Here is a 24,185-nt window from a genome sequence, read left to right on the forward strand (position 1 = left end):
TAATTAAATATTTCCTACATTTTTTTTTTTTTATATTCCGATGAAATTCACAGGCAATTTATACCTGCAACTAACTATTCGACCATTTCCTGTACGAACCAAAAATTTTACAAGCCCGATATACCAATAAAACAATATTATTTTACCCTCCTCCTATCTTATGGTTGTTTTCGGCTTATCATTGCGTAATAAATTCAAAGGGTTTCCGTAGACCTCCCATCTAGATGTACCTTTGAAGTTTTGCCTACGAATTTATTGGGGGTGGATTTATGTGTTTGAAATGGTACTCGACAAATATGTATGTTTATTTTGGATATTCGCCGAAATCGGTCATTGTAATTTTAACCATAAACATCGTACGTGGTAATATTTTAAACTAAAAATAGACAATACGTTACTAGGTATCGAAAATAATCTACTAATGAATGACAATAAGGCCTGGAATAACTTTTAAAAACGAGAAAAAATAGTTGTGTAAAGAAGAAGGATTTTACGGTACAAATAATATTCGCGACATTAAAATGTTTACTGTAATTTAAAATATTGCTCGAAATACATCGATTATTTTATTAAGATGTAAAATTAACAACGATTACGACCGATCATGATTCAATTAACAGTAAGTTCTTATTCGGTTTGTTATTAGAAGGATTCCTAGTCATTTCTGGGTCCACTAAATTTCCAAGTAATGTGAAAAGTACACAACGACGTTGAAAAAATAGAGACAGAGTTGCATACCTAGCTAGACAACGTCGAAGTGTTAATTGAAAGAAACGACAAAATCTACGTAATAACCGTAACTACTGCTGCTTTGCCTCCTATTTTATGATGGAACACTAACATCTCTTGCTTGTTTTAGTTTTATTTGAAATAGCCATTCATTGTGCGGTTGGTCATCCACTAATGGCTACGTCGTCGAGAGAGAACAAACAATACTTTTCTTAATAATTTCAAAGCCGTTCATTTCCCAGTTGCGCGTTTTTACATACTTGAAAATTAAGTAGAATCGCAAACAATTTTTATATTGGAAACCAATTTTATCTAAATGTATTCACGTACATAATATAAACATCCCACAAATATTATCGCATCATCGCATTATTTTTTATATATATTTTAAACGTGTCGTCTGTTTTTCGAATTTTATTATTATTTTATATCAGTTTAATCTACAGATGACAAAAAGTTTTGATTTACCAAAACATAGAAACTATTATACAAAAAAAAAATGAACTAAAACCAGACTTGAATTGATTTTACCAAATTTCACAAATTCGTATTAAAATTGTAAATCTACTTAGTGCCTAATTTTCAAAATTATATATATATATATATATATATATATATATATATATATATATTCATCTTAAAAAACGAATTTATTAGTAATTGACGTTACGTAATATAGTTCAAAACAAACCGTATGATTGGATTGCGTTATAAAATTCCAGCATTAAAATATTTTTATTTCTTCAATTCTCTCATAAAATCATTCGGATCCCGCGCGAACAATTTTAATAGTAAAATTTGATCATCCGATGAAATAACTAAATAAAAAGCCAGTGAATAAAAGGTGCCGCTTCTACTTATTATGACCACCAATAAAGGCATTAAAACGAAGTGCTTCTGATGTATACCTGGGCGCACATTTTACGATATATCTATAAAACCATGGGGCGATGGGTTCATTTTTTTCCTCAATTCTGCAATATCCATGAAAGTAAAATATGAACCACGCAATGTATTGAATCGAACATTTTATCATGTGATCGCTAGTAATGTGTTGCTACAACAGAAGAAGAAATTGTCATATTTAATGTCAATCACAAAAAAATCTGGGTAAATAATGTGTAACAATGTTTACTATAATCTACTAGTCTAAAGATGAAAAAAAAAATGGTAACGCTTTGATTATATTTGTTTATTTGAAAATAGAATACATTACAATAATTACAAATTTAATTAATTTATATTTTCATTATAAATATATTCCTTATTAAAACACCAAAAATTATTTTTCATAAGTGTGCGAACAACCCTACGAAAAGATCACAATATAAAATTGGATCAAAATAAAAAAATTCTCATATTTTGACGTATCTTGCTGAAAAAATATTGCTCGCAAAAGATTGACACTATGGAAAATTTGCAAACTTAGAATCAAGTTCGGAAATTTCTGACAAAACTTCTCGATTAGTAATACTTATTTTTTTTTTTGACACATCGATACATTTTAGAACGATAAATTTAGGTTCTAAATAAAAGTTTTATTTGGCACAACTTTCATGTTTAATGGTCCTGATAAACGAATTTATTTCGAACAAAAAATAAATACGCAAAATCAAAAGTTACTATTACACGTGTGTTCCGTCTAAAGAATGAACTTTATTCAACTTTTCTCTATTGATTGCGTTTTCGATTTGTATTTTGGTCTCTCTTCTGGAAAGCGGCGATTTTAAAGAGAATTTCGACTCTCTTTTCGGTAAATGCTTGGGTGAGTGAACGGGAACTATCGTTGTCGTTTTTACCTGAAAAGAAACAAATTTATAATATTACGCTTCTATTTATAGAAATAATTCCGAATGTAAAAATATCCCACCTTAATATTATCATTTATATTATCATCTATAACGTCTTCTCTTCTATCTGCCGATACACTTATCTGTCGTTCTAGTCGACTAGTTTTAGTAGAAGGTGAACAACTTTTAGATCTATTTACTATTGGTTCGGAAAGTAGCCTTGGCACCGATTTGAAAATTGGCCCTTCATGATTAGCTGCTGTAACTGGAGTATGAGGGGCGGACTGAGAAACCGCCATGCGATTTATTGTATTTGAAGTAAGGTCTCTTTCCATTGATTTCATCGATCTCATATTTTCCAGGTAGGCCCCTGATCCAGAAAACTGCCTCATATTAGGTTGGGATCTGAAATAAGAAATATATATATCTTATTAAAAATATCTTCTATACTGCCCGTAGAAAATTTCGAAATAAAAACGCGATTTTAGTTATATTATATTGGCTTACCTAGCATGCATATGTTTTTGATTGGCCCCTCTAGTGGTATTTCTTCGTACAGGATATCCACCCGATTTATGTGTTATTCTCATTGAACTGTAATTTATTATCTTTCTTTCCCCTTTTTGTTGAGTTCTTGCTCTACCTAGTACAGCACTTCCAGCTGTAAAAATCAAGAAATTGTCCAATTAACGGTCATTTTTACATCAATTGAATACATATGGCGAGTTAAAGTTGCTATTGAATTATTACTTTTTGAATTGTATTAAACTTTATAAAAAGAACTTCTTTCCTTCAAAATCTATGGTAGTTTATCTAAAGGTTAGGTTATGTGAATTTATTAATAACGCACTTACGAGTATTTCCTGTATGTTTCTTTCTAGTTTGCGCCATAGCATACACAACTGCAGCTAAGCTACTATAGTGGCTAGGTTGTCTTTGGAATGTTGGTGGTTTGTTCAATTGTTTGCCAATTACAAAATAGGTTTCCATAAGGCCTTTTCCTTTAACATCGATTATTCCACGTTTTTTCACTTCGTATCCTTTCGAACCTAAGATCTACCATAAAAGTAAAAAAAAAAAGAAATGTCTCCATCCGATAATTCGAAATTATTAAATAGAATATATACGATTTTACGAACCTGGGCGGTTTCTTTGGGTACTTGTATGGAACCGATTAAACCTGTCGAATCCATCCTTGAAGCAAGATTTACAGTATCACCCCAGATATCGAAAACAGGTTTTCTAGCTCCGATTACTCCACATACTAAAGGACCACAGCATATACCAACTCTTAAACCGAAGTTATTGAACGATTCTTTGTTGATTTCATCTAGTTTATGTCTCATTAAAATAGCGAAATCTACGAGGGAACACAGATGTTCAGGAACATTTGTATTTTTACAACACTGAAACGAAAATTTTCCAGCTTATTTTCTATTTTTGTTTTCAATGATCGAATGTGATGTATTGATATCTAGTTAGTCTAGACCGGTTCCGTGCATAAACAAAATACCATAGCAACGAATAATAAATTATTAGAAGTGTAAGTGTAAAGTTTAAAAGGTCGTGAATATGTCTCCCAACGAAGAAGTAATAAAAGCTATGGAGGTCTGGTTCGCAGAGCAAGAAAAAACATTTTTTTTGAAAGATCTACAGACGTTGCAGGTTCGCTGTAGGCTAAGAATTTTTCGATATATCCTCGAACACCTCTAGCATAATTTGAAAAATGGAATTCGTTAATGCTTCGGTTAATCTGAAGTTTAAGTAGTGAATAAGTGAATTATTGATAATTTTGTCCTAAACTTACTTCTTGAGTTGGGTTCAAGCCCGAAGCTGCCATGTAAGTCGCCGTAGCACTAACCGTCTTTATTTTTTCAATTGCACAGAACCGTTGTTCGTCTAGAAGTTCGTCGAAATCAGCTAGAGCAATAAAAATAATTATTATCAGCAGTAAAATAAGTTAACAAACATAAGTTTTGGTCATTTTATTTGACCAAACGTGTAATAAAATGTTAACGGTTATTTTATATTATATACTAAACGTATTTCATTGAAGATTTAGAGACACATATTTATTGTAAGAACGTTTTGAATATATACTAAGAAATATAATGTCTTTGACATATTTTTCGGTGTACTATACTTAGGTATTGGTTAGTTATACAAGAAGAAAACCTACTCATTGATATCAAAATATTTGTTCGTTCGAGCCCAATAATAGACCTATAACTCTACGTAAGGAGGCTACGCTAATTTATTTTTTGTTATTTCAATTCATTAGGATGATTTGAGTATTTAAGTGCGAATTGAACTACTTTATAAATAGAGGAATCAAACTTAAATTATATCATTCACCTATTATTTCATTTAGCAGCCTTATACACTCTACTCCTTTGTTGATGTCTTCCGAATAAAAATCGGTAAAATTTGGAATTGTTCCAAAAAGAACTCCCACTTCTTCCCTGTATTGGGAGTATAATTCCTGTAAATTAAAAACACGGGATCACATTTTATTTTGTATCAATACTTTGTGCCGTCTTTTTCTATCTAAAGTTTAGCGGATATTAACGGAATTCTTTAAAACAAAAGTAATGAGAAAACGTGTTCACCTCACTATTTCTATCTGTCGAGAGAAAATGTAAGGCGACATGATCTGGAAGAATGTTCTTTAATAATTGTGCGTTGTTGTGTCTTGTTTCTTGCATATCGTTCAATTCACTTTCGGCTTGTTGTTTCCATAGAAAATCCAGCCTCGAAGTTACTTCAACCAATCTAGCATGGTAAGCTACCATGAGAAAAAATACGATGAGGAGGATCATCATTTGAGCAGATAAAGGTATGTGAATGCTACAAATACAAATAAAATTAGTGAATAACGATGTAAAATCAACTCGAGTCAATTGAATAAAAATAAAGCGAATATATACTCACACTTGAAAATTGGAAAGTTCGTGAGTGTCCGTAAATAGACTAGATGGCATAAGAATTAAAGTAGAGTACACAACCAACATTAGTATCAACAATAATATTTTGATCAAATAATATAACTTTAGAGCTGTCGCCAGTGCTATTAAACATAATACCCATGTAAACACCACGTATTCGGGATGGAAACAGTGGGGATTGAATGTTAGATCTTCTGTAGCTATAATGGAAGAATATATGGTATGATTAACATCGGAAGATTTATAATTGGCACTTAAATCTCTTTTCCTTCGAACTGAATCTATATTAGAATTCGTAAACATAATGTTGCCGACTTCTCGTTTCAAAGTATTGAATAAGAACGAAGTCTTATTATTCACATTAGATTCGAACTCTTTTACGCAGGTATCGTTACATTTCGTTTTATCGATATTTAATGTAAAATTATTATTAACGTTAGCTTGTACAAGAAAATTCACTACTATAGTCGGATTGTTTACCGAAAAGTTGTTATTTATAGTCCGTTTCAAAGAAAAACTCGAAAAATTCGAATTGGAATTGGTGTCGGTTTCGATGTTACCAAAATTGATTAGATTCAGAGAACTCGTCATGGCCATTAATATAATAACTCCGCAAATAAAAGCTGTTCTTCTTTTTCTTTTGTGAACTAGTGTCGAAGAAATTGTTCTTAATGATTCGGGAAGCTGTTGAAATTCTTCTGCCATCACCAGGATTGACGTGGCTATCAAAATGAGCGTTGTTATCACGATGCTCACCACAACTACGTTAATCCTAGAATTAAAAAAGATTATTCGATAATTTTATCCCCCGATAACAATTTTATATATTTCTTAGACCTATTGATATATAAAAGGATATCTAAATGCTCTAGATTTTAGGTCTCTCTTATGTTTTAAAATTAGTTTTACTTTTATTATTAGAATTTACAAAATAGAGCTATAAATTTTACTCAAATTATTTAGGTCTTTTTCGTTCTTACGAATTTCATTTTATATATAATCTTTTAAACAGAAGATACCTAGAATCGAGAACATTTAGTTGCGTATATTTGTTTTTAAATCAGTGTCTATGATAACGGTGATAAACAACAAAGATTTCCCCGAAGTTATCTCCGGCGCATACACCAAAAATGAGTGTGTCTCGGTTGGCGCATCCGCCAAAATATTGGTAGGGGCGGTGGGGGGCTAGTTCTGTTGTCAAGCTGGAGGCAGTAATGTAGTAATAAAAATCTAATATTTATAACTGTTTCAGTTTCTTTGCTTGCAGGATTTGGCTGATCCGTAACATAAGATGGAGCAAAATCTGAATCTTTAAAAATATCTGCATTTGGAGGCTTTAAAACCATTCATAATATAAGAAGGATTCATCGCAAAGAATTCTTAACGATCCCAGGAATGTCGTATGTATATGGTGATCGTTTTCCCTGGGTTGTTATGCATCCACGCCGTCCGCGTTCGGCTTAAGTAATTTTTGAATGTACCATAAACTCCGACATCCAATATGTGAACAGCGGGAGGGAAAAGTAGCAAGTTACAACTTGTCACGCCTACTCGAATAAATTTTGTTGCGTTAAAACAAAACTGTTTATAAACAAATACCGATTTATAATTTTAATAAAATCAAACTCACATATCAGTGGTAATCGCTTGACATATTACAATAAACAACCAAATGATGAAACAGCACATCATGTTTGACTTGAACATATCTTCTCGTAGCTGACTGAACTAAAACATACGCGCGATTATTTAATTTGTTCGTATAAATCGAGTTGTAATTTTCGCGCGAATTTACCTGGTGTTCCATTTCTTTATCTATAAATCGTAACGTCCAGGTATTCACATTGGCACTCCTCATTCTTTTGTTGCTTTCGATTTCTATACTGTGATCGATAATATCGTCTATTTGTTCAACGGCAGAAACAAAAGTCGAACCGCGTTTGTTATGTTTAGATTCGTTCGTTTCGAATTTTTGTTTGTAAGAAATAGTATCGAGCTCTTCCTCCATTTCGTTCGATATCGACCGATGCAACTAAAAGTGACAATAAGTTGTGACTGTGTACATTTAAAAAAAAAACAGTCGATCTTACATTTTCAAATGGTATTTCCGGTGTCCAATCTGTCGTATTTTCTTCTTCGGTGCCGCTGTGCTGTATGCCACTGTCACTCCTCTCACTAGGCGGCCGTAATGGTGAAGACACCGGCGTTGGAGGAGTCGTCGGTGAATTGTCGTTACTTTTAACTTCCTCTTCGGGCCATAATTTATTCGAAAAAATACTAGAAATATACAGAAATACGTTATGAAAATGGAGATGCGTTTTCCAATTTTTCAATATACCTAGGTCTCGATGCAAATCTTTTCCTCGATCTCATCGGTTCACACTGTTTGATCAAATATGTAGTTATGTTATGTTCCCTCAAATACGCGTCCCGTTCTTGACCGTTTCCCGGCTCAACTTCGTACGCCCCGCCGAGGCACTGATAAGTAGCCTCAGAAATGTGAACTTGTCTGCAAATGAAAACATTTCATCAAAACAATGAATATTTTTGACCCGTTACAAGGCCCCGTAGTTAGTGAATATCGATTAATACGTGAATAATAACCGGAAACATATCGAAAATGTTTGAATTGCAATTTTAATAAGAATATTTTCAATAGATTTTAAAAGTGTTATTACCCCGGTTTACCACCAGACTCCATATGATTTGCTAGTCGTACATCTGTCGACCAAATATCAAATTGCCATTTTCTTAGACCCAATACTCCGCAAAGTACGGACCCAGAATGAATACCAATCCGCATATCCAAATCTTCTACCTGTAAATAATCAATAGTTTCCTCAAATAGAAAATATTCTATTATTAATATATCTATAAATTCATTTTTTTTTTCTCTCTCTAAATTTCTTGGGTTCGTAAGTTGTTTGGATAAAATAATCAAACTTCGATGAAAACATTATTAAAAACATAGTATAAGAATCAACGTATTTACCTCGAAATTTCAATATTGATCAAATTTGGCTTATCATTTATCTTGTTCGTACGTATATCATTTCATTGATCAATAATTTTCGGTAGTACGTGTCTTGAGCTTTGTTTTTTATTTTATTTTTTTCATGTTTATGTAGAGCAGTCGATGCATATTTGGTGTATTTTTAACCATTTATTCTATTATATATCTATTCGGTAATCAAATTATACAAATTCCATTATGTGGTTACCACCAACTATCATCATACGGCAATTTCTTTATACCGCGAGTTTGATTTCTAGATAGAAAACGAAAGCGACTAATTAATTTAATTTTCGTCACGGCTCCGGTGGTACTCCGAATAACGCAACTGATAAAATTCAATCCGTATTTTTAATGAGATCTGAAAGTAACTACACCTCGTAGGTAAAACGTGTTAGTCGCCGTTTTAGTTTAAACAATTTGTCAACAGCACGATAATCAATGTAAGTAGGTTTTATCATTTTTATTGTATTTTCGGTTTCGAGTTAATACAATATATTATAAACTCAAATTGGTTAACTTGAAAAAGATGTATTATTCATTAATTTTATTTATTCCGTTCTTAATTATTTTCATTTTGTAAATATTGATTTTAATTGTTTGTACCGGGTGTCCAAATAAGAATGGCTCTCGGCCGTAACTCGGTGACAGCATAATAATTGGAACTATTATTAATAGATCGAGGAAAGACAATTTTGAGAAGTCGAAAAATGTTGAAATCCGTTCAGTCGTGTTTAAAGGAAAATACTTAAAATTTACACATTTCTTAAGATACCTCGTAATACGAAAAAGATTTCGACATGCGGTTTTCGCTATTCTATTGATAATTTGGTCTACTTTTATAATCCTTAATTAAAACTGCATGTTTCCATTTAACATTTTTCAAGGATAAGTAGATTTAAAAAAAATAAATACTCATTAGGTTGTTTCGAAATTATAACTTTTACACTGGTAAAAAGGAGCTCTCTTCAAAAAGACAAAGTTCGCTTAGATAGGTTAAGTAAAACTGAACTTCATGCGTTTTTTTATAATAAAGTTCCCGCTTCCCCCCATCTCTTATTTGAAGAGATAGACTAAAACTAGTAAAATCAAATATACGGTGAATTTCTTAAAGAACACGATAATCATAATTAGTAAATTATTCATTTTATAATTTTCGGAATTTAATTACGCCCTCTGGCGAGGTCGCTTTCGTTATAAATTTTTTTCCCCCGAAGCTGTACTAAAAACGGTTCCCGAGATACGGCCGAGAGCCATTCTTATTGGGACACCCGGTACAATAAAGTAGAAACTAAAAAAAAAAAAAATGATCGATAATACCTTCGATATAGGCCTCAATCTTTTTACAAACTTTTCTTATATTATTTGTAATTGTAACTATAGCAAAAGTTGAAATATTTTTCAGTTACAAACTATTTTGCGTATCTTATTTTCGATTCGTATGGACTAAAAGCAAGGTTATTATGTATTAAGAAACAGTGAATCAGTCGTTCGACGTCATGTTTTGAGATGCGCTATAAGCAACACTAGATTTACGAGTATTTGATGGGTGTGAACCTTCAACAGTGTTCCAACAAACACCTATATACGAATCAGTGCGAATCGTGTTTTTGTGTGAGTTAATATTTTGCTGAAATACAAAATAATATGAATTAACAATGACGCACTCGCTAGTTTTTACGACGTTCCAGTATGTTTGCGCATTTTTATATTTCAAATTAGTCCGTAATCTAAACAATGAGAGTTTAATCTGTATTATATAACGTTGTCCTTGAACATTTACATCAATCATTAGTTGTAGTTTTTCGAATCAGACCATTATTTAAAATCATTTTATGTAGTTACATATTTATTTCAATTTATGGAATTAGTTGTCGTTGGTTAATTAGATGGGTTTGTTTATAGTGTAGCATGCTCGGAATATGATCCATGGTACGACGCGTCCGTAACTCGGCATTGTGTTTTAAAATCTGGAAACAACTTGAACGAATTGGAAGGAATTTTTTTAAGATAGGAATTAATTCGAGCGATACCCCTGGTATTCTCTATTAAATATAGATATTACTATGTATTAGATAGTGCCCCTATATGTTCAGGCGCGTTTTATTTATTTTTTTATTTAACTTTATTGTAGTTTTTCCACTGCAATGACTGACATAACCAATATTCTCAACTTATCAATTTTTTACAGATACTGATAAAATAGAAATGAACTTTTTAAATACTATTAATAATAATTATTGAATTAATAACTACTAATCCTGTGAAATACGATTGTATAACCTGGAATTTCTTTTGTAATATTTGTAAAAATTACGACCGGTAATTAATGCGATCGTCAATGTTATATCTTCGGGGCTTTATTCTAAAACACAATATTTACTTAGTTTAGAAACTAAATATTAGTTCTTGATAACGTTCCTGATAACCTCTGTTCTATTTTGTATGCGGATGAAGATAAGCCCCGTTATAATTAATTCTGTATTATTTGACCATTTTTTAAGTTAAAATTGCTATTAAGTAAAATCGTAAAATCCGTTAATGAAAGGTACGTTTTCGATTTTTAATTGTTCTAATAATTAATTTATCAATGTTCAAATGTTCAGTGTATTTAATTAAAATATGAATTAGGTGTATTAGTTTTATTAATATTGATTATTTACGATGTATGGAATTTACGATGATATGAAAGTAAAGTAAAAGCCTTGAAGAAATATTATGGAGATTTAAAATGAATTCGTCGTTGATCGTACAAATTATAGAAACTTAAATCTTTTGGTACGAATAATGTTAAATTTATCTATTTTGTAAACAGCTAGAGGCAAATAAATTAATAAACATTAAAATTGTTGTTGTCCATATATTATTAAATAAAATATTATTCGTTATTATCTACATTCTGTGTAATTAACATTAGATAAATAATATTTCATGTACTATCGAAATCACATATTATTCCGAATAATTTCGTTCCCATATACCTAGCTAACCATTCGTTTTTTATAACCGACAATTTGAGACAATCCACTGTAAATTTCGTATTTATATTGGTGTGAATTGCTCGACCCATACCTTCGATAATTATCAAATCAACGGACTTCATTAATTCGCACAATTCGGCTGATAAAACTGATAAATCCAAACAAGGTCCTTTCTGGCCATTTTCTGCTGTTATCAATTTCCCATTATCTAATCCACCTTTCAATATTTCGCAATATTTCGCAGCTCGGTCGCAATAAATATTCAGTTCGCTATATGTAATATCGTTCAAAGTTGGATAAGTATTCGCCGCTAAAATTACTTCAGTTCCTTGCGATAAAAGTTCTCTGGCTAACGGAAGAATTCCAAGGATAAAATCAATACCGGAATTGTCTAAGAATATAACGCATTTTTCGTAACGTTTCGTTTCCAATCTGTTATAAAATTCGTCGAATTTATCTACAAACCACGGTCTCTTCTGTACGGTTGTTGCGGCTTCTTCGAATCCAAAATCGTGACGATTTTCTAAAATATCTTTGACGGCTTTCGCGGCCCAATCAAAAAAATTACCTGCTAAAACTCCTCGTATAATATCTAACCATTTATCTTTTAAATCCGTTTTACTATCGAGGACATCGATTCTTGATTTGAATTTAGATAGGGCAGTTGAATTTTCCAATTTTTTCTGACGTTCCCAAGGATCTTTGAATCTCCTTCTAATACAATCGTCGTTAAAATTAAGTAGAGTTCTAATACTAAGCGGTTTCAGAAATTCAGAATCATCGGTTACTTTTTCTATGAAAGTGTGAAATTCCCGATAACATTCTTCAGCTTTCTCGGTTGCACTTGGATCATCTGGTTGTAAATCCTTAACTTTACCAACGAATTTCTTCGCCATTTGATCTAAGCAATCCAACCAATATTCTCTTGCTTCCGGATTATTTTCAAGATCCAAGCTATCGGGATTGTAGTTTTCGGGATATTTTAGAAGAGGACACTTCGATTTCTCGTTCAAATTCATCTTATTCATCATCACTCGCTGCAAAACTGTAACTACTAATTAGTTTTATCCGTTTATCGCTCATATCATAATTTGGCAAATATTTATTTAATTTTATCGTAAATCACTTATATGAGAGGAACAATGAATGAATAATTCTTTAGAAAATTAAATCAAATAATTTATATTTATCTATTTTGGATGTTACAAAGTAGACGAAGTTTTTTTTTTTTTTTTCTAATTCGTGTACATACCAGTCCACAAAAATTATCGCATCATTCATTATTTTTTATATATTATATTATATCAGTTTAATCTATAGAGGACAAAAAGTTTGATTTACCAAAATATAGAAACTATTATACAAAAAAAATGAACGGTACTTAAACCAAAACCAGCCAACGAATTTCTAATAGCGTGTATTGCAGCCCCTCGGTCTAATTACAGCTTCCATTCGTCTTGGAAGGCTTCTAAACAGGTTCTGGACGTATCCTTGCGGTAAGTTTTCCCAGTTAAAGTTGAAAAGAACATTTCGAAGATCATCTAGTGTTCTTATTGGTGCCGGATGATGCCGAATTTGCCATCCTATATGATCCCAGACATGCTCTATCGGGTTGGGTATCTCGACCTCTTCTAAGTACTGCCGAACCACTTTAGCAGCGTGTGGACGAGCGTTATCGTGCATTAGCACAGAGTTGTCACCGATACGAGACATATAGGGCACTACTCGGGGTTCTAGGATATTCGTTATGTACCTGTCGGCATTTAGTCTTCCATCATTCACTGGTACTAACTCCGTGCGACCCTCGAAAGAAATTCAATAGAGTTACCACCAAAGCTTTCAGTTTGACAAAAATTAACCTGATCGTGCCGTACACCACGTCGCCTCTATACTGGTACACGCCTATCTGATGAATACAAACAAAATCTAGATTCATCCGTGAAAAAAATGTTGAATATTCCAATCGAGTAATTACCGATCTTGCTACTCGATGTTCTCTGGTAAGACGTGGACTTCTAGATGGCGCTCTATTAGTAGGCTTATTCGGATACTACGAGCAGCCTTCGATCGGTGATATACCTAATTCTTAACCTCAAATAACGATCATCTAGTTACCCTACCGCGGCCTTGTCCGGGTCTTCTGGTTATCAGCCTCGTTTCTTGGTAGCGAATAACCACTCTGGATACGGTGCTTTGTTGAACTCCAATGACCCCGGCGGCCATCTTGTTGAGCGCGATGATTCATTCATTCGTCGCATGTCTTGTTAAACGTCGAGCCACGTCCGTTATTAACAAGATAAATTTTCAGTACGCAATAGCACAATTTTCTTTCTTTCTTACAAATAATACAATTTGGAGATATTCTTTGAGACCGATTATAATACCGTTTTCACTTTTATATAATTTGATGAATAACTAATGGTAGAGAAAATATAATGCTACTCGGTTAGAATAAAAATAAAATGTCTCGTTATTTTTCATTCTTACCTCGTAACAGAATTACAATCATGAATAATGAATTGCAACTCTCACTTATTGTGAAGTTATGATCGAATTTCTTTTCTTTTTTTTTTTTTTTCTGTAGTTGTAACTCGAACGGCGATGATTTATTTTTACCGCCTTATAAATTATTATCAACTTTTTGTTAACTTCGCTTTATCAATTTAAATATTATAACGGATATTTCATTGTTTTCAGAAATTATGAATAATTCCGACGAGCAAAGCGAAACAACTAGAAGACACCAGGATTTCTTTGGCGAAACAAGTATAGGATCAGGAAATTCGGAAGAAACTGAATATGTGGATATTCACGAGATTCACGTGGTAAAAGCAATAGAGAAAAAACTGAATACCAACCATTTCATAGTGCTTAATTATAATCTCGTAGCTCTACCGGATAAATTCGGTCTATTAGGAGAATATCGTTCGCTCAATGTTTCTTTTTTGAACGATCAAGGATCGAAAGAAAATTTGCATTTCTACGTAAAATATTTTCCCCAACAAGAGTCAACCGCTACTTTTGCTGAAAAGATCGGTGCTTTAAAAAAAGAAATATTCGTATATAATTTATTGGAGAAATTTTCCGAAAAAGGCGTAAGCGTTTCCGTGGTTCCAAACTGTTATGTAGTAGCGCCCAGAAAATATTTAATACTAGACGATTTATCAAACGAAGGTTATAAAGTGGTTGATAAACACACATTTTTGGAATACGATTCGGTATTAGTAGTTTTAGGAGCGTTGGCGAAACTACACGCGAGCACTTTTATTTTCGAAGATAAAATCGGAAAACAACTATTAGATTTATATTACAATGATTTGGAAGAATCTTTTTTCAACAATAAAAAAGATTTTGCTAATTCGAAAGGAATCGAATCTTGCGTAAAATGTATTGTAGAGGAAATTGATCTGTTCGGATTTCCGAATAAACTCTTTTCGGGAAAATATTTTTCCGAAGTTGCGGAAAAGATGTGCTATAAAATTTACGATATGGTAAAGCCATCGAAAAGATTCAAAAATGTCGTTAATCACGGAGATATGTGGGCAACTAACATACTATTCAAATACGACAAAAAAACGGAAAAGCCGATATGTTGTAAATTGGTAAATTTCGAATGTGCGAGGTACTCACCACCGGCTTTAGACGTTTTGGCTTTTCTCTATCTAACTACCTCGAGAGATTTTAGAAAAAAGTATATGTACGAAGTCGTCGGTATGTACTACAGTTACCTAGAAAAGAATCTCAAACAAGCCGGTTTGAAAATTGAAGACGTCTTACCTTTTACGGATTTCATGGAGAGTTGCGAAGAACTAAAATTATTTGCCATCATACAAGCAGCCTTTTATTTTCCTTTAATTTTAATCGATAGCAATGAAATCGATACGTATTTTTCCGATTTGGAAATGAACAAAAATGTACTATTCGATAACAGAATACATTTGGTATTAGGACGTAAAGATAAAGATGATTTTTATAAACGGCGACTAATCGAATCTATAGCAGATTTAAAAGACGTTTGCGAATTGGCGATGTAAAAATATTTTTTATTTTATTCATATGAAATATCTCGGTAAATATTTGTTTTGTACATGATGTCTTTATACAAACTGACGTGCTAATCGAACAATAATACAAGGTGATGTCCAGAAAGGGTATCGGGTATTTGTAAGTTCAAATAAACAAAAAATATTTATAAGCGATAAAAACTTTTATTGTTTTCTGATATAATACGAATTGGAAAATTACGTTGCTCGACACAAAGCTCTTGATATTGCTGCCATTTCTGACCTGAAGTTTTCCTTCGATTGGATTATTTTGATAAACCTTACTTTTAAGGTATCTCCATACAAAATAGTCAAGCTAAGGGCTTAGGTCGGGGCTTCTGGGAGGTTAGTTGATGTTACCCCTTCGCGAAATGACTTTATTAGGGAATAATTGATTCAAAACTTCCATCGAGGTATTGCAAGTGGCCCCATATTGCTGGAACCACGGTCTTAAGTCGAATCCTGCAGCTCTGGGAGCGAAAAATTTCTCAATATATCGCAGTAACGGTCATTATTGGCATTGATCGCTCGGCCTCGTTGATCTTCATGAGAATAATTCCTTTAGCAGATATAGCGGCCCAAACAACGACCTTTGGGCCGCTATGATGTTCATGCTTTCGTCAAGGATTCTCGACTTCCCACTACCGACAATTCTGCTTATTAACATGACCATTCAGGTGAAAATTCGTATATTTTCAAAGTTGTTAAATCGCCGCATCATTTCGTTCGCAAAATTCGGTCGATTAGCATTGTCAGTATCCTTCAATTATTGAACCAATTGAATTTTAAAAGGTTTTTAAATGCAAATCTTCCTTTTAAATCAAATGTAAGAACGATGTTGATTGATGTTTAACGCTTGGTTTCTCTTTCGGATGGATAAGATGGATTTCGACGAACCGACAACTTCTTCAATTGTTTATTCATCGCGAACTGAACGAGGGCGACTATTGAATCACACCGTTACGATAATACGCTCGTAAGCAAAATGCGCGATGCGTCTCCGAGTACTGTTCCATCGTGACTAAAACTCCACGAAATGGAGGACGCCACGAACCCTTTTCGTCGCTCGGTTTCGAATGTGGCGCGAAAACAAATACCCGATACTCTTTTTGGACACCTTGTATTAGCATCATTCGTTAAATTTTGAAATAAATATTTCGTAATATTCACCTGTGTTTTATGTCTAGTATCTTTGATTGCTTTGATCATATGCAAACCCATTTCTACGCAACAATGAGCGTGGTCAGATCTAGGAACAGGTAGCCCCGAAACGCAGTAATAACAATCACCTAATAGTTTTATTCTCAAACAATGGTTTTCCTAAAAACAAAATATCGACGTATAAAATGTAGAAAAATTAATATTTGGATAATATGGGTCTTTCGTTTCTAAATAGAAAATAGCATGTAGAAACTCTTTTCGTTTTGAGATTGACAGAGACGAAAAATTTACGAGAATTACGAGAACGAATTGTTCCTCAATTAATTCTTTTTCTTTTACTTACCGTAGCAAGTTTGTCGAATCTAGCGAATAATTCGTTTAATATCTTGACCAGTTCTTGGGCAGTACATTTTGTCGATAATACTGAAAAATATTTCAGCTGTGACAAATTGTAAAAATTTCAAAAGATAATAATTTCTCGATTCAATATGTATGTAATTTTGTTTCGTTAAACATGTACATCGATATAAATATGATTCGAAATTTTATTTACGTGTGAATCCTTTGATATCCGCAAAGAGAATGCTGACATTTTCATATCTATGGATGTATATTTTATGAAATTGATTTGGATGAAAAGCGCCTCCTCTTTCTTCTCTTTCAATATCCCTAATCATTTCTTTAGCGACGAAATCGGGCAAAACTAAAAAAAAATTTATTGGAATAAATAATCGAGACGACGAATCAATTTGGATATTCCTAATTCAAACCAAAAATCTTTCTAGCTTGATCATATTTCGCGAAATTACCTGACAAAAGTAATTTTTCTTGCTTATCGTTTTCGCTTTGTGTCCTATATCGAGTTTCCATGGATCGGTGAGTTTCCAAAAAAGCTTTCCTTTGACTTCTGTCCGTCAAATATTTTGTGTACATTCCGGCGAAGTTTACGCAAATATAGAGGAGAATATTCGCCAGGAGTCGACGTATTTTACATTCTTCTAAAGTATTTTGACACTGAAAACAATAACAAAGATCTTGAGAAACGATTTTAAATTGTTAATGGTGAAAATTAATTCGTTATTTGAAAGTTATTGTACTGATATTGTTATTGCGACGATATACAAATAATATAAATCCATAAAAGTAGAATAATCGCCTACCTCGTATGTATTACCAAAGAATGCTACCGAGATTACGATAATATGACCAATCGAAGCTAGAGCACCGGCTATCATGCACCATCTTAAAGGAAGTGGCAGCATAGCATACGGTACAAAAATACTAAAAAGGACGTACCATACTAAATCTTCTTTAATACCAAAACCTACTCCGCGGGCTATAAAACCTAAATAATAATAAATATAAAGATTAGAAACAATAACGAAAAAAATTAAATGAAACGAAAACGCGATATAATCTTACTTTGTACTGTTAGAAGAAGCCACGTACATACGGCTGCCCAATGTAAATAGTTGTTAGCGAAACACCTCCACCAACCCAATACACAAACGGCAATGTTAATCGATATACAACAAACGGACCAAATTATTGTATCGGCATTAGATCGCAAATCGATTGTTTGATTTCTATTGTACAGGGTCCATACAAGTATCAAACAAATCTACAAAATGATTATGAATAATGGAAAATGTCCGCCTCGAAAGAATAATTTTTAATTACCTTCAAGAGTAGATCTACAATATTAACAATTATCAACGCCTTTTGTCTCTGTCTGTGAGAGTATCTTAAATACGCCAATTCTAAATGTTTGCAATGGAAACTGTTGGTGAGGCTTGGCCAATATATTCCTTTGTACATTAAACCCCTTTTAAAAACTGTAGCGAAATCAACTGAAATCGAACGAATAACAAATTAGAAAAAGAGGTGCAGCTAAAATTTCATTTTAATTCTTCTTTATTTGAAAAAATTGATATGATCAGTATTAAAAGTTGAGAGGAAACTTAAGAAACATCGGTAGAGGTGCCGTCCTTCTATTATATAACTTTTATTATTTCTCGGTTATTTCATATTTATAATGTATCCTTATATTTTTTTCCTAAATATTAATCTAATTTATTTTAGTTTAACGCGATCACGAAATCCTTTTATTAATTATTTTTCCAAGATCGATTCGGGTTTGTTGCTGTTGGATAATAACTTTAATACAACTTTGTCAATCAGTGTCGGTGTTGTTAACTCTTTATACGGGTCTTACGCCATCTAAAACTTCTACTTATTCGATTTAACGAACAATGCGGAACTTCTTGTCGTAATTCAATGAATGTCAAAGGAAGGATTCGCGCTTTATTCATCCATTCATAAAAAGCTTTCTACCATAAAGATAACGATCATTAAAAGAACGTCGCCAAAAATTGTATTAAACTTAATACAATAACACACTCAGAAACGTATATAATATAATAATACACTAATAAGATCAATCATACCAATGATATTATCGAGGTACACGTCAATTGTTATAATTTATTTTTATTGTATTCTCACCTTTATATGAGTATGTATCTTCTTCCAATAAACGAATAGGTTTTTCGAAATTATTCATATATTCGTCTACTTTTCCATTTTTAACTAGAGAAGAGTCACTCGCGGGTATTGAAATATGATTAGTTAAACTGTTGTCTGTGCTATCCTGAAATCGAAAGAAAAATATCCGATTTTTATAGATTCATAATATTAGATTCCATATTGTCTACAAACAACCGTTTCAAAGTAGATTACAAGATAGATACAAATAGAATTGTAACTATTACCTTATATTTCTGTTATTGTTTCTTAATAAAAGCGATTTTCAATTTAGAGTAGTTTCTATTATTTATAAACGTGTCTTCACCTTATTAGTTAAGTAATATTTCGAAATAAATGTTTATTAATGATTCTTTTTCATCGAATTGTATTTTAAAAATATGTTTAATACAATTTTGTAGACAATATGAGAATTTTATTTACGTTTTTCTTAAATAATTGGTGTGTAAAGTGTAAAGGGTTTATATCGAAACTTATATTTTCCTGTGTGTCTTGTATCAATAATTTGATTTATGGTATTTTGAAATTAATGGCAATCGGTATTATATACAAAATAATACTAATTATAGATGTTTTTCATAAATTTGACCTCGAAAGCAAGCGTCAAAAATAACGTAAAATTATTCGGTTTCAAAGCGTATTTTATATTTACCAGACTAGAAGAAAATGTATGCACAAATAGATCAATTTGATGCCGAATTAGGAAGCACAAAAACAAATTGTTGTAATCTCATATGTAAAATTGCATTTAAAACACAAATCCACTTTTTTTTTAAAATTCCATCCAAAATCTCCTTGATATCCATTACTTTCCAAAGATTTTTCAACCAAACCAGGATAAAAAAATCGATTAGGTATAATTTTTAAATCGTTAAGAATTTAATTATAAACCGTTTTTACGTACCAATTAATATACGTCATTGATATGGAACGTTTTATCTGTTGACCAATTTTTGATAAATAAACTAACTCTGATTACACACAATCAACACACATCAACTTTCTTCGAACGATAGCAACATACTTAATCTTAAATACTTTCCTATTTACCATTTCGAATATTGTTAAAATCTTGCTAAATTATATTATAAAGTATAAAGTATATAATAGATAGTTTTTCACGTATTTCTACTGACATTAAATTGAAAAAACAACTCAAATAAATATGAAGTAAAATTTAAGGTCTGATATTATTAAAAACTTACACGTTTTGTAATGCCTCCATGTCGAGGAGAATCCGGTGGTGTGAAAGATACATCCTTCTTTATTTGTTTATTAGATTCGATGATAGAAAATGCGATCGATGAAAAATGCGGTTTTCTTTTTCTTTCGTTCGAAACTTTTTGCACGGCATTAGTCCATAACTCTCTGGTATTTATGATCCTGATAAACAGAATTAAATTTTAATAGAGAAGATTACGAAGTATTAGAATGTATTTTTAGGAATCCGTTAACAATTAATACAAATTTAAATTCATTCCATTGATAATTTAAATTCTAATTTTGATAAACCGCATATCTTTATAAAAATCTTAAAAAATAAACCAAAAATTTACCTGTTTATAAAATTTTTTGACAATAATAGTAAAATAAATCGAGCATACGGTGTTTCCCTGTATATTAATGAGAATTTAAATGAAACTACAATAACCAGGGAGTATGGGAGACTGAATATTCTTCATTCAAAAATTTCTCTGCATTATACAGATCTCATGAACTTGTGAACTAAAAGTGAACTTGTTCAAAACTCGAAAGCTTTTTTGTATGATTGTCAAAATATTAAAAATCACTTAATCAATATTTGAGCCAAGAATCTTCCTTGTTTTCGGGATATAACAAGGCCTTCAGATAATGGAAAAGCCAATTAAGATAAGTATTGTATTTCCTGATCATTGCCCTATTGAATAATTATCTTATAAAGAATCTGATAAAACTAGAAATAAGAATATTCTACTACCAAAACTGTTAGTAATGAAAATAGTCATATTGCGTCAATAAAATTGTTTAATAAATTACCAAACGAATTTGAGGAGATAAAGGGAAATAACAACAATAAGTAATTAAAAAGTAAATTGAAACTTTTCTTTATTTAACTTCACATACTCCCCTTCCATGTGTGCGATTCTATATGGTGTATCAACTTGTTTACTTATCGTTTTCGTAACCTATAGATTTTTATTTCCTTTAATAATGTTAGTAATTTGGTAAAATTTGATATTTCATGACTGACAGTTCACTCCAAAACAACCAAGTTTTAAATATTGAAATTCTTGTATAGAGTTCGATAACTTTTAAGTATGACTACAAATATAAAGTTTTATGTTATTTAGATATAAATATTGATATTATTTTCGTATTGCTTTGTAAAAAAATCAACGCGAATGAGTTACTCATCGGACCTTCACTAAATTTAACATGTGTATTTTATTGTAGATAACACCGTTATCTATCACTTCACCATATGTTTCCATTTACATTTAACAAACACCTTAATTCTGTGTTTCTCTTTTATAGATGGGTATATTTTACCCTCCAAAAAAGAATATCCTCGTGACTATTTATTAGCATAATATAGAACGATGCAAAAAATGCTTTTAAAATAAATATTATTTTAATGGTACGAACACTCATAAAAACCTTCACAATATAATAAAACAAAATAATCAAAAGAAGTTTGCAAAATTTTAAGCTCTAATTAAAAATCACTATTGATTCTATTGATTAAATAGTACATAGAAATCTGTGGAAAAAATATTAATTATCTATAGGAGACAAAGGAAAAGACTATTTTCGTTTGTTTACTTTTGCTTCGACCTTCAAATGCCATCGTGACCGTCAACCTAACTTTTTAAGGTCTTTACACCTGATATCTTTGTATCCATGGGATTACAGACACCACAATAATCGATAAGTTGTTCTATTCTTGTTACAATTTACTAATTTTTAGTTCGCGGTTGGATTTTTCGTTACGGTGAACTTAAATTATTATTTTGAAGCTTTATATTAATTCTATCCAAACTGTCGAAGACAAATTGTTTCGCAATCAATTCCTCCTATTTATATAAATGTATTGTTGTAGTTCTCAAAAGATTAAATCGGTAATTACAGCTAAAATCAACCGTACATAATTTGTCATGTCATATCGTCACATCCAATTTTATTGATAAACTTTTATTCGGATATTTTATTGTAGGCAACCAACATTACGCACAATAAACAAATAGGGTTTAACAAAGATCAAAATTTGATTGTTAGAAATTACGATTTATTGAATTGATAGTTTACGTAACATTAACTGACGATTGACCTTCAACGTCAACCACCCAATTTATAGGGTTGTCGAAATAAGTATCGGTACAAAAATATCGATCTCTCGTTTGGTTAATAAGGCGTAAATGTCTACCTCGATCCGGTTTATATTCGCAACATCGAGAGCGTTTACAATCATCGTCATCGAGATGGATATAAATGTGGTCGATTTGTTCCTTTCAAGTGGAATAATTACAATCGTTGCCGCGGGTTTTGATGAAAATTAGGGTGATCCAGGAAAATTATACCTAGGTAGATATCGCATTATGTTTAACACGACTTATTTTAAAAATAGCAAATACCATTTTTTGTATATTGAAACGTCAAATTAATCAAATAAGTTTAGATTCACCCTATATAATAAATATAATAAGCGGCGTTTCAGATATTTTGCATTTCCGATAAAACGAATCAGTTGTTTTGTGTACAAACACATTTATTACTTTTTTATGTCCGGAAAATCTATTATTTGTTAACAAAGTAAAAATAGGTAGTTGAGAAATAGGGAATAACAGAAACCACAAAAAGGACGAAAACATGTTTGTATTTCGTAAACTGGGGTGACTTAAAAATATGAGGAGACGAGTTGAATGAATCATAACATAGAGTAAACATACTAATTTACTTTTTATTAAAACATTCATAATGATTATATGATTATCTTCCGGATATTCAGAGTCGAATACAGTTTTTTTTTTTTTTTTTTTTATTTCTGGATATATATGGAAATTAAACTATGAAACATAGACGAAGAGAAATAGTTTCTAGGATTTTGAAAGATAATCGGATCTCAATGATATATAAATAGATATCTAATCTGGAAGGACTGATAAAGTTATCTCATAAATGTATACCGACAATCCGTACGTGTTCTAGGTAAAAGGAAACTTTTAATTACTACATAATGAGCGAGTTTATTAATATTATTTATAGCCGTACAATTTTTAATCTTTTCTTATTTCAATATATATGATATTTAAAATATTGAAAAGCTGCCTAAAGTGGTTTGAGAATGCCTGGTATAGAGCAACAAAAACGAAGAAATTTCAACTTGTATGTAATGTTTTTCCGAACGTCATCAATACCTACACAATGAAATAAACTTTGTTATTACAGAATTTTAATTGGTTTTGATTTTCACTTCAGCAACTATGTGCAGTCTCGATAATATCTTTGTAGTAGTAGGTAGATATATAAAAGGGATAAACTATCATAACCCTAAAGAAGATACCAATTAAACTCTAATCGTATAACGTCTCTGTTGTAACCTGGGGATGCGAAGCAAGGACTGCGCAATAATAGTTATAACCAACCGTAGTGGTATGTAAGGGAGAACTTGTTATTAACTCGAAGTCGGTTGCATTAATGATTTCAGAAACTATCGAATTCAAACTAAAGCGGTTTAATAATAAAGTTAGTGGATATTTCCCGAAAAATACGGGATGTTGACGACTTTAACAAATATGTTTTTGACGTACCTGCATCCGTTTCAGAAGCTTCCAAACTATTATAAATAAAAGTATCAGAAAATTATATTCAGGTAGTAACAGGTAGTGAATTAATTTATTTACATTTTTATTCGATTTTAATTGAATTATCCGCGCAGATTTCAATAATTTATTCAGATTTATACAAAAAATTCAATAACTCGATTAAATTTAAATAGGAAT

At 31.6% G+C, this 24,185-nt stretch overlaps 2 protein-coding genes across 9 annotated transcripts in view; one reads left to right on the forward strand and one right to left on the reverse strand.

Annotated features, from left to right (window-relative positions):
* Positions 1-1,900: 1,900 nt before the first annotated feature.
* Positions 1,901-24,185, reverse strand: part of LOC130450076 (adenylyl cyclase 78C) — a 28,991-nt gene continuing 6,706 nt past the window's right edge. Inside the window, exons 3-25 of one of the 3 annotated variants that reach the window (XM_056788252.1) lie at positions 20,412-20,589; positions 19,168-19,312; positions 18,343-18,512; positions 18,085-18,283; positions 17,823-18,007; positions 17,472-17,676; positions 17,216-17,365; positions 17,006-17,085; positions 16,672-16,821; positions 8,143-8,282; positions 7,803-7,973; positions 7,555-7,741; positions 7,260-7,496; positions 7,095-7,192; positions 5,451-6,236; positions 5,129-5,366; positions 4,875-5,001; positions 4,327-4,439; positions 3,659-3,925; positions 3,374-3,575; positions 3,027-3,180; positions 2,600-2,924; positions 1,901-2,528 (exon numbers count right to left, since the gene is read on the reverse strand). In XM_056788252.1, coding sequence (XP_056644230.1) covers positions 2,355-2,528; positions 2,600-2,924; positions 3,027-3,180; positions 3,374-3,575; positions 3,659-3,925; positions 4,327-4,439; positions 4,875-5,001; positions 5,129-5,366; positions 5,451-6,236; positions 7,095-7,192; positions 7,260-7,496; positions 7,555-7,741; positions 7,803-7,973; positions 8,143-8,282; positions 16,672-16,821; positions 17,006-17,085; positions 17,216-17,365; positions 17,472-17,676; positions 17,823-18,007; positions 18,085-18,283; positions 18,343-18,512; positions 19,168-19,312; positions 20,412-20,589 — 4,681 coding nt within the window. In that variant the 3' untranslated portion in view covers positions 1,901-2,354. Of the gene's footprint in view, positions 2,529-2,599; positions 2,925-3,026; positions 3,181-3,373; positions 3,576-3,658; positions 3,926-4,326; positions 4,440-4,874; positions 5,002-5,128; positions 5,367-5,450; positions 6,237-7,094; positions 7,193-7,259; positions 7,497-7,554; positions 7,742-7,802; positions 7,974-8,142; positions 8,283-16,671; positions 16,822-17,005; positions 17,086-17,215; positions 17,366-17,471; positions 17,677-17,822; positions 18,008-18,084; positions 18,284-18,342; positions 18,513-19,167; positions 19,313-19,858; positions 19,929-20,411; positions 20,590-24,185 lie in introns of those variants that run through there. The other 2 variants (XM_056788253.1, XM_056788254.1) reach the window with 2 other exon arrangements.
* Positions 8,765-16,668, forward strand: LOC130450082 (uncharacterized). 6 transcript variants are annotated; one of them, XM_056788271.1, is made up of 4 exons: positions 8,765-8,920; positions 9,883-10,167; positions 10,383-11,025; positions 14,156-16,668. In XM_056788271.1, exons 3-4 carry the CDS (start codon positions 11,019-11,021, stop codon positions 15,490-15,492), a joined length of 1,344 nt encoding a protein of 447 aa, XP_056644249.1. In that variant the 5' UTR covers positions 8,765-8,920; positions 9,883-10,167; positions 10,383-11,018; the 3' UTR covers positions 15,493-16,668. The 6 variants fall into 6 exon arrangements, with proteins under 6 accessions (XP_056644249.1, XP_056644250.1, XP_056644253.1 ...); XM_056788272.1 differs by having other exon boundaries at positions 9,883-10,091; XM_056788275.1 differs by lacking the exon at positions 10,383-11,025 and having other exon boundaries at positions 9,883-10,091.

The sequence above is a fragment of the Diorhabda sublineata genome, chromosome 11 (assembly GCF_026230105.1).
Source record: "Diorhabda sublineata isolate icDioSubl1.1 chromosome 11, icDioSubl1.1, whole genome shotgun sequence".
NCBI classification, from domain to species: Eukaryota; Metazoa; Arthropoda; class Insecta; order Coleoptera; family Chrysomelidae; genus Diorhabda; species Diorhabda sublineata.